Genomic DNA, 10,359 nt, shown 5'->3' with positions numbered 1-10,359 from the left:
GTGGATAACACACATGACTGGATGAAAGGACAAAGCATCAATGTGGAATTTCCATTCAAATCTAATGGGAAATAAGTAACCTCTGTTTCATTACACGTTAGCATGTATTGTCTAGAAGCTGATTGGGATGCCATCTGATTGGCATTCTGAAAGCAGGTGTGAAGGGGCTCGAGCCAAGTGTTCCATCTCCCAGCCTCCCTCATGGCCAGAGCAGAGAGAGGGGGGAGGACAGCACTTGACAGCAGTGACTGCGAGAGTGACGTGGTCCTGCCGCTGCGCATCTGTAATCGCTGGGACCCAAAGCTCTGTCTGTGCTGTCTGGATAAATGACACCCACTAGAACATTGCCCGAAGTTCACCACGCCTGCGTGGCTGTGTCTGCAACAACTTAACAACCTGCGGTTTAGCGTGACGTATTTGATGATGATTTTAAGGAGGGAACAACCTGGACTGTGACCAAGGAATTGACTACTGCAGTTACACCACATTAAAATGCATCTTTGGTAATTAGAGATGAATAAGCAATTAAGCAGAGATCACAATGTAACCAAATATTCAAAACCAGTCAATGACCCACATTGGTCAAACACGCTGCATTTAAAGGGACAGTTCACCCAAAAATGAAAATTCTGTCATCATTTATTCACCCTCAAGTTGTTCCAAACCTGTATGACAAAAAATATATATATTTTGAAGAATGTTGGTAACAAAACAGTTGATGAGCCCCATTGACTTCCATAGTATGGGGAAAAAAATGAATAAAATGGGTCCCATCAACTGTTTGGTTACAGACATTTTTCAAAATATCTTCGTTTGTGTTTCTTTAGCAGTAGAAAGAAATTCATTCAGGTTTGGAACAACTTGAGGGTGAGTAAATTATGACAGCATTTATATTTTTGGGTGAACTATCCCTTTAAGTAAAGATTATGGATTCATAACAGAAAATCATAAAAGTATTCAATCCGAATTTTATCAATGTTTGTATTATTCAAGCCAGTTGACGTTGGTCTCGCGCACAGCAAATAGGCCAATTTGGCGCCAATTACAGTTAACCGTCTTAAGACATTAAAAAATAAAATTAAAAAACACTAAACACTTTTTGTAATATATTTGTGATATGTAAACCTGTAATAAAGTGATTAATGAAAACAATACTAATGTTTTGACGACGTAACATCCCATAGTGATCTTAACGTGAAGGGCTCGAGCAGCGAATTGTTGCCATGGTTACTTAGTCATTCGAACGGGACTTCTCTTCCCTAACATCTTTTTAGTGCATTCTGCTTTACTTGAAATCTAACTTAGGGAACTTGTGTTAAATAAACTATGTACTTTTAAGACACTCATCCCAAACTTTTGTCTTGACTTTCTTTGGGGGGTTCAAGTGGAGCCTCATAATTCGAACAATGCATTTTATAGCCTACATATTTTTCAAGGTATAAAACTTGCTAAATATTTAAAGGACACCGTCTTACATTTCATTCATTAAAGAGGAGAAAAGATCAATATAAAGGATCCTAAAAATACCGTTGTTTTATGCATCTTCTTTCATACACATACACACACCTCGATGACTCATTCAAACCGAAAACTGTTCACTTACGTTCATTCAAGTCCGCTCTCTCTCTCCTCTGCGCAGACGCAAGCTACTAAATGCGTGACACTTGTCGCTGACCGTGCCTATATAAATGCAAACTCCAGCCTTCCTTTGAAGAAGTCCTAAAAGTAATTTGATAGGCAACAACTGGAAGAGAGACGCACCTCGCAAAGTTCAAAAACCATCCAAGGATATACCAATTACGCACAGGTACGCAACATCTTTTTTAGAATGAGACAGCTCGTATCGAGGTAGCTTAAACCTTAGCAAATAACATGTTACACTGGTAATCTTTATTATAGTCAGTTTTGTATTGCTATGGATGCGTCCTCGTGTTTTGCGCACAATGAGGCACCCATCTATCCAACTTTAAGGCGCGCGTAAATGCCCAAGTGGACTTCAAAATATACAATTGTGCAATGTAAATGTAAGGTCTCTAAAAAAAAATGCATCTGTCATAAATTGAGCTTTGTCCCAGAGTGCGCAAAACAGTTTTTGAGAAGTTGAATTCGTGCGCATAATTGACTCACTTCTCCCACAGATTCTCCTCGCCACTTTTTGACATGAAGCTCAATTTTCTCGTCACCACCGTGGCTCTGCTCGTTGCCTTCCCACCACCGTATGAATGTAGAGCCATCGAAAGCAGCTCCAACCAGCCAGCCACGGACCCCGATGGAGAGCGACAATCCCCGCCGGTTTTGGCACGCTTAGGGGAGGAGTACTTCATCCGGCTCGGTAACAGAAACCAGAATTCTCCCCGATCCTCAGCCGACAGCTTCTCAAAGACATCCCAGTATTCCAAAAGAGCACTGCAGCTCCAGTTAACGCAGCGTCTGTTGGAGGGGAAAGTTGGAAACATCGGCCGTTTGGATGGCAATTACGCGCTCCGGGCGCTCGACTCAATGGAGAGAGAGCGCAGGTCGGAGGAGCCACCGATTTCCCTGGATCTGACCTTTCATCTGCTACGAGAAGTACTGGAGATGGCCAGAGCCGAGCAAATGGCCCAGCAAGCTCACAGCAACCGCAAAATGATGGAAATATTCGGGAAGTAACCACGAGCAAACCCATCAGCCAAAGATATTTTTACATTTAGCACAAACATGAATATTCTGTACCATAGTGCTGCTTTTCATTCATGATCTATTTATACCGGTGACTTATTTATTTGTAGATATTTCAACGAAGGCGAATAGAGTACAGTAGGTGTATATGAATCAAAGTGTTCAGAAGCGCAAAACTGTCATCACTCTCCATCAATGTTATTGTATAAGTGATCATTCAAAACTGTAGATGAAGAAAACGTTTGGGTTTCTTAAAAAAAAAAAAAAAAAAAACTATTTTCCAGTACTGCATTATTTTATCTGACAGACTTGAGTTTCATTGTAACATACAGTACATTGTTTAAGTTTGTTAATAAACTAATGAGCAACCATTAATTTTTGTTGTGCAAGAGAATGTCTTATATTTATATTTTTCAATAAAAATTTGAAAGCCAGTTTGACACCTCTTGTCTAGATTATTGACATGGAAAAAGTAATTAAATAATAAAAAAAAAAAAATCAACTTATATTTCACAATCACTACATGTACACATATTTATAAATACAATCATGTTGTCATGTTGCAAAGAACCATGATACATCTTATGGCATTAATGATCAATGAATGAGTGAGATAATTGACATGCATCTTGTTGCTAATTAGGCTTTACCAGGTGAGAACAATTCTTCCTTCATATTTAATGTTCCCCAAGAATTTAATCCATAATTTCAGTTACAATTAAAAGGGTAAATGTGACCATACAACACTAGAAGGTTAATTTTTACCACCTACCTTCAGATAAACCTTCTAATTAAAAACAGCTCAAAAACAAGTCATAAACACATAACCTCAGAGTATATTGCACATACTGTACACACTGAATTATTAATCAACATACTTGCTTGCAATATACTTAATTTTTCAAAAAGGACATTAAATTCTGTCTGGATTTGGCAGCATGTCTCCAAAAAAAAAATTCACTTAAAAACAAAACAAAAACAGTAGCCATGCATATTATGAATAAGACAACTGATTAAATTGCAGTATAAACACTGGTGCTGACTGAAATGTTTCACACCAGACCAAATAACTGACGTGTGGTGACTCATTCTATCTATGCAGCAACTAGAAAAACCATGGGTGTAGAGTTTCACTGAACCACGTCCTAAATTTGATGGTTGAAGCACATCTATATCGATCAAAACTAAGAACATTTCAGTTCGCTTAAACCTCATGTTTTATGCAGCACCACGAAAGATCCATTCTTTGCCAGAGGTGGAATCCACACATGTTTTGGGGTTGTGCTCCCTGGGCCTCATTATGTTCGTTGTAGATGTTCTCTGTGTGAATCCAGCCACAGATGCACATCCTGTCACTGATCATCCTCCACTGGGCCAGAATATATGGATTACGCAATGTCCTGGCATCGTTATTTCAGCTCGACCACCGAGATGTGTGAACAACACTTGTTTACTCTCCGCCTGCAAAACCAGGGGAAGACAATCCTGTGAGCAATGAGATGTGGAGATTACTTTCACGCCTTGCTATGGATGTTCCTTCAAGTAGACCGGGCATCTACTGTATGTGTGATAAACCAATGCTTTTAGTCCGAATGTTGGTTTAAATTAAATATGTTACAAATGATCCCACTACACAAGGGTAACCTTTTATTCGTCATTGACATTAATATGAAATCCAGAACATTTATAGCAAATCATAACTCAAATACCACTGCTGCGCCAACGTGAACACTCCCTAGGCAGTAAACAACACCACAAATCTTGGAAGGGTTTCTTAAGTCGTCTACATTTATATTTAGTCATGTGCTGACTTAAAGTAACTGAAACAAAAACAAACCAAAAAACAGTACCAGCATCTGAAATTCACTGGTCTGTGATTGTTGTGAAGAGGTCTCAAAAAGACCGTTGGATAAATATGTGTGTTGGTATGTGCACTTTAGTTAGGATGATGTGGCAGGTGTGTGTGCGTTCAGGGTTTGTGGGGGCAGAAGGGGCGGTAGGGTTTCGTTCAACTGGCCCAGTGGATCGGCATGTCCCGAGGCTGTCTGCCCTGCCCGGCCGTCCACATCGATGCCCACATCATCCTCATCCTCCTCCTCTTCATCATCATCATCATCATCATCATCATCATCTGCAAAAGATGAGAGTATAAAGGGTCATTCACACAGAACACGTTTTTGCAGTCCATCGTGCTGCTTTTCCATGGATTTCCAATGCATCGATTTGCGTTTTTTTCAGCGTCTCTCGCATAAACAGTGTTCTAAAAATGCTCAAGATAAAAGAAGTTCAACTTGTAAAAAAACGCATCCTTTTTAACCGCAAAAACACGTTCTAGCAGTTTAAACTGGAAAAGTTCCATTTCCTCAACCCATTCTCAAGTGTGAAGATACCATCAACCCCATACTGATGATCATCTACAGGACTGACAGTTTTTAGCACCATATTTCTGGTGGATTTTGTCTAAAATATGCTTTCAAATCTGATTAATATACTGAAAAGCCAGGGAGGCTTTTGAACTGGTTGCCCATTGAGTCGCAATTTGAAAACATGCTTAGAGAGGCTTCTAAATGGCACATGAAAACGTTTTTTTTCAAACAGTAATCAGTTCAACAAGCTAACTTGATTTAAACCCACATGTTGATAGTCAAAAGTTAATGAGCATTTTAGGCGAGCCGTACCTCTGGCGAAGTCGATATTGCGTAGGGCCATGCACTCTTTCTTGAAGCTCACAGAGTAAAGATCCATGTTCTCATAGCCGCGCTCAACTCTCTCCAGGTGCGAGGTATTCGATGCCTCTGCAATTCTTGCAAACAAGAAACCAATTCAGAGGATGTACAAAACGTGAAATACGCATTAATGTTGCAGAAAGGATCAACACTTACTTTTGAAAGAGGGGTTTGGAACTCTGAATGGCATGTATGAGAGAGAAAGAAGTTTATTTTACAACAAGATAACATAAATAGTATGAATAAAATATATTGAATTTCTACAGGGTTCCCACTCATCAATTTTCATGATCTTGTTCATTGCTGGCATAGATTTTCATGCCATTCATAGATTTAAATAATTATGCTTAATAGTGTACGAATGCCTCCAATAAGACCCTTAAACAGACAGAATGATATTTTCACACTAGTTTGGGGGCAGGTTTTTTTGTCAAAACATTTACAAATATTTTAAAGCACAGCTAAACTAGGAAATAGTATATTTCTCATTTCCATGAATTTTCTATGCTTTAAAAATATATATAATTTATAAGTTTCTATAATCCATCTTAAAGGACCTGTAAGAAAACAGCCATCTCAGGTTCTTCCAGTGTCTGTGTTCCTGTCTCCATGATTTTGGTCATGGTCTCCAGATGATCTCCATACTTCCTTATAAGGCCACGTATGTAATTCAGTTTCTCTTCCTGTTCAGCGTTCACTTTCAGGTTCATCTCTCTCTTCCTGTCCTCCAGGATAGCGTACAAGTGGTCAAACTTTTCACACACATTGGACTTCTGTCGCCTGCCATTTTCCTGTAAATATACAAATAATATACAGGTAAATATGAATACATTCATATTTATAAATGTACAGTATATAATAGATCAAAGTATATGTATATTATGTATTAGACTGTTTCTTGAGTAGCAAATCAGCATATTAGAATGATTTCTGAAGGATTATGTGACACTGAAGACTGGAGTAATGATGCTGAAAATGCAGCTTTGCCATCACAGGAATAAATTATTATTTTTTTAATATATTTAAATAAAAAACAGTAATAACTGTAATAATATTTAACTATTTTTTTTATTTTTTTTTTATAAATGCAGCCATGGTGAGCATAACTTCTTTTGTTATTTTTTTGGAGACTTCTTTCAAAATCATTTCATAACCACTTAACAACCACTTTTGAGCAGTAGTGTATATAATGTACATAATGTACATAATGTGATATGTAATCAGTCCAACTCAACCCGCTCCGAGTGGGATTCGAACCGGTGTCTCCAGAATGGGAGGGCTAACAAGGACGCTAAAGACTGCTCGCGTGCTTCTTGAGGTTTAAAAGCACAGATCTTACTGGCCTACATCCGTTACACTCACCCCCCTAAACCTCACTCCCATCCGGGTCACGGCACCAAATGTAACCGGTCCTATTCGACCCGTTCCCAGCGGGATTCAAACCGGGGTCTCCAGCGTGCAAGGCTGGCGTGCTCACAAGGACACTAAAGACCGCAGCTTCTAGCGTCAGTCGCTAGTGCGCCTCGTGAGGCCAGGGGAGTGAGGTTTACACACACAGCTCTTACTGGCCTCTGTCTGTTACATATAGCATAATCTGTGCATATCATTTTACTAAAGAACGTCACTTCATGGATACAATTTTTTAAAGATTAAGGTTTGAAACTTTCACTTTGCAAATCAATAGTTTGACTACCTGTTTCTTTCCTTCGACCGCATCTAACCCTCAACCTTGCTCACAATGACTTTCTGTCAGAGGAGCCATATGCTCAACAGAGACGGCTCATTTCTGCTTGCTTGTCAATCATGGAGCCTCTGTGAACGCAACTGTGAGGTCTGGAGAGAATCCAGCTTCCTGCCTGCCTGCTCGTCCATGCCAGAGCGCGTGTATCTTTTGTCAGAGGAAGCGTTCTTACGTTCCTCATCAATAATCCTGTTCTTATGCCAGGCTTTAGGGAGGGAGAAGCCCCCACACAGGGTGACTAACCTCTATGGTTCTGCAGGTCTCCTCCAACTGACTGATGATGCCTTGGATTCTGTCATTATTGCCCACCATCATTGATATTCCATCCGTGAGCTCTGTCTGGAGATGAGGACGTGGGTAAGCATATTAACACACACACTGTAAAAATATATGCTGCGCAGACAAACGCATGCACGCTGATGCAAACTCTGGCGTACTTATGCAGACAATCATAAATATTAATAGGCCCCGAAAGCGCTAGATTTTTTACCTTTTGCGTCTGGTAAATACTGTTAAGAGGGGCCACTTCACAGTCCTTATGGGAGCCGAACACTTTACACATTGAACAAGTGGGGACGCTGCAGGTCAGACAGTATATGTTGATTTTCTCGTCCTCATGGATCTCACACATCGGCTGGTCATCCTTCCTCTCAGGAGACGGTCTGCTGCTGTGGAGAATTACAGATCCATGAGTATCAATATCTGACATCTGAGATTAAACACATGCAGCATGAACTCAATACGTTCAATTCAAGTCAGACGTTTACTTTTCAAAGGTTCGAAACCTCTCGGCTTTGCCTCAGATGAGGACATGAGTTCAAAACAACGCTTACTGAAATAACTAGGGTTCACAAGGCCATATTGAAGGTCTGTGATGTGTGTCAGTATGCCTAGGAGACTAAACACTGAGTGGTGGAACTAAAAATAAGTTTCCTGCCAGCTGACCGTCATCCTTAGTCTTCTGACCTGTCTGAGTCACAGGTCTCGGGAGTCACATGGACACAGAGGAATCTGTCTGTACACACTGACAGACACTGACTGAATTATAAAGCTTTAAAAGACAAACCTCTCATCCAAAACAAGCTATTTTTGAATTCATAAAGTGAAACGCTTAAGTGCTATGCAAAGTGACGGGGCGGTAGAGAACTTAATAGTTCAACCCCGGGGGAATTTCATTCTTAAAAGCATGTCTGCTCTTATTTTGAGTTTCTTCAGGTTTCTTAATTTCATGCACTTTACTAAAAGGATAAAGGATTCTTACACTGTAACCTGCAATTATTACTTTAAACAGCTGTTTTAAAATCAGAAAAGTTTTTTGCTGGTATAAATTAATATATTTAGGTTGATTCAATATACCTTTTTCAGTATACCTCAACAAAAGAGGTAACTATGAAAGCCCATTTCCACCACATAAGAGAAAAAAAATCATTCTGCAGTAATTCATGATTATGACAAGAAAGGTCTAAATGTATTATGAGATAAGAAGTCAAAATTCTGACAAATAAAAATTCAACTTCAAAAATTTATATTCAATTTCAACTTTTTGTCTCATAATTATGACTTTTTGGCTCGATTTCACAGACAAGGTTTAGATTAGGCCTTAGTTCAATTATGACAAGTAGCTTTTACAATCGTCCTTAGAAAAAAACATTACTGATGTGCATCTTGAGACAAAACAATGTCACTGCCATATTTTAAGACATGCCAGTGCAAGTTGCTTTCAGTTAAAACATAAATTTTAGCCTGGATCTAGCTTAAGCCTTATCTGTGAAACCGAGTGTTTATGTCACTATGATTTATTTACCAAACTGAAAATGACCCGTGGTTCAAGAGTCATTTGTGCACTCTGTAACGATTCAACCTACTTCATTCTGTATTACACAAGGGATCTTGTTAAACCACATGGACATCCTATTAGAGCTTCCTGAGGTGTCCGTTTCCCAGATCTAACCTGATGTACTCCTGTTTGTACATGTCAATGATGTTTTCCACCAAAAGGTTTCTCTGCAGACCGTAGACACCATGGCGGTCCAGCACAACTTCATGCCTGCAGGATGGACACCTGAAACGGCCCCCGGATGTCACGGAGCCTCCTCTGGTGGGAAGGTATGGATTTGAGGACTGTATGGGGAGTGTGTATAGGACAGCAAATTAATAAAAAATAAAAAAAATAATAAAAAATTTGACTGTTTTGTGACAAATATTCATATATTTTAGCTTTCTGTGTAAGGTACATCCCAATAAGTGAATGAGCCGTAGCAACACTCTGATAACCAATGATAAAACCACAGTAATATAAATTATAATACAAGTAATAGTTAATATTTTAAAATGTTCAAAATAATTTATGAAAACATCCACAACGTTAAAACAATGTATTACTTTTTTTAAATATGGGATATCAATGTTTGTGTGATAGGCTAAATGATGTTGACAAACAAAAAAATATTGAAACTGTACCTGGAAAATGTCATTAGCACATTTCCGGCAGAGATTGTGTTGACAAGGGAGAATCACAACCGGTTTCGTGAACATTTCCAGACAAATGGGACAGATAAGTTGCTTCTCCAAGCTGTCCATCCTGATTTGACTAGCAACGGCTCCACTGAAGTTGAGAATTAGACTGTTGTTGATCGAGGAAATTAAATTGTCCCAATTCTTGTGAACGGGGTGAACTCAGGCCCTCGCCATTGCCCAACCGCCTGTCTGTACCCTCTATAATGAGGCTTGGCATTCCCCCACGCCAGGGCCCACTATCAGCGAGCGCTGTTTTTAGAAAGCCGCACGTCAGAGGATGCCATGTTTACTTGCCCATATATGAAAATGATACTGTTGACTGTTGCATCTCTTATTAAACGGAACAAACACAGGGAATTCATAGAAACATAGAATTTAAACATATTTAATACGTAAAAAAAATAATAATACATAATTCAACTTAAATATAAATTACATTTTTGTACTGGAATGCTAATAGGATATGACAGACTTGTAATGAAAACACGCGATTCAATACATCATGCAGTAACGTTAGTAGCCTATGCAAGTGCCAAGAAAAAAAGAAAAACGCTTTAAAAAATATAAACGTTTAATTTTTTTAAACGTTGATATAGACTATACAATATACCTTTGGCTTTTACCACAATTCAGGTAAGAGAATATAACAGTACAATAATGGCAACCAACGCTGTTAGAAAAAGGACTGGAGAATGCGGGCATCGATCCCGCTACCTC

General features: G+C 39.1%; 2 protein-coding genes across 4 annotated transcripts; one reads left to right on the top strand and one right to left on the bottom strand.

The window, feature by feature from the left end:
* Window positions 1-1,643: 1,643 nt before the first annotated feature.
* On the top strand, window positions 1,644-4,144 carry crhb (corticotropin releasing hormone b). The gene is made up of 2 exons (XM_082184232.1): window positions 1,644-1,807; window positions 2,139-4,144. Exon 2 carries the CDS (start codon window positions 2,161-2,163, stop codon window positions 2,647-2,649), a length of 489 nt encoding a protein of 162 aa, XP_082040358.1. The 5' UTR covers window positions 1,644-1,807; window positions 2,139-2,160; the 3' UTR covers window positions 2,650-4,144.
* A 148-nt stretch (window positions 4,145-4,292) lies between these two features.
* On the bottom strand, window positions 4,293-10,145 carry trim55b (tripartite motif containing 55b). Of its 3 annotated transcripts, none has more exons than XM_082184230.1 (8): window positions 9,586-10,145; window positions 9,077-9,246; window positions 7,616-7,790; window positions 7,369-7,464; window positions 5,942-6,175; window positions 5,541-5,563; window positions 5,337-5,461; window positions 4,293-4,789 (listed from the first exon to the last, which is right to left on the bottom strand). In XM_082184230.1, exons 1-8 carry the CDS (start codon window positions 9,703-9,705, stop codon window positions 4,599-4,601), a joined length of 1,134 nt encoding a protein of 377 aa, XP_082040356.1. In that variant the 5' UTR covers window positions 9,706-10,145; the 3' UTR covers window positions 4,293-4,598. The 3 variants fall into 3 exon arrangements, with proteins under 3 accessions (XP_082040356.1, XP_082040355.1, XP_082040357.1); XM_082184229.1 differs by having other exon boundaries at window positions 7,616-7,793; window positions 9,586-10,137; XM_082184231.1 differs by having other exon boundaries at window positions 4,293-4,781; window positions 5,338-5,461; window positions 7,616-7,793; window positions 9,586-10,137.
* Between the last annotated feature and the right edge of the window lie 214 nt (window positions 10,146-10,359).

The sequence above is a fragment of the Leuciscus leuciscus genome (genome assembly GCF_965113295.1).
Source record: "Leuciscus leuciscus genome assembly, chromosome: 11".
Classification (NCBI taxonomy): domain Eukaryota; kingdom Metazoa; phylum Chordata; class Actinopteri; order Cypriniformes; family Leuciscidae; genus Leuciscus; species Leuciscus leuciscus.
This window is presented reverse-complemented; position numbering and strand designations above follow the sequence as displayed.

What these genes read in the sequence shown, in the direction of transcription:
- crhb (XM_082184232.1), top strand. Translation starts at nt 2,161, where the DNA reads ATGAAGCTCAATTTTCTCGTCACCACCGTGGCTCTGCTCGTTGCCTTC.
- trim55b (XM_082184229.1), bottom strand. Translation starts at nt 9,705, where the DNA reads ATGGACAGCTTGGAGAAGCAACTTATCTGTCCCATTTGTCTGGAAATG. An exon ending in TACAAACAGGAGTACATCAG is followed by an intron (nt 7,794 to 9,076) that starts GTTAGATCTGGG and finishes AATTCTCCACAG; the next exon opens with CAGCAGACCGTCTCCTGAGA. An exon ending in CAATATCGACTTCGCCAGAG is followed by an intron (nt 4,790 to 5,336) that starts GTACGGCTCGCC and finishes CATCTTTTGCAG; the next exon opens with ATGATGATGATGATGATGAT.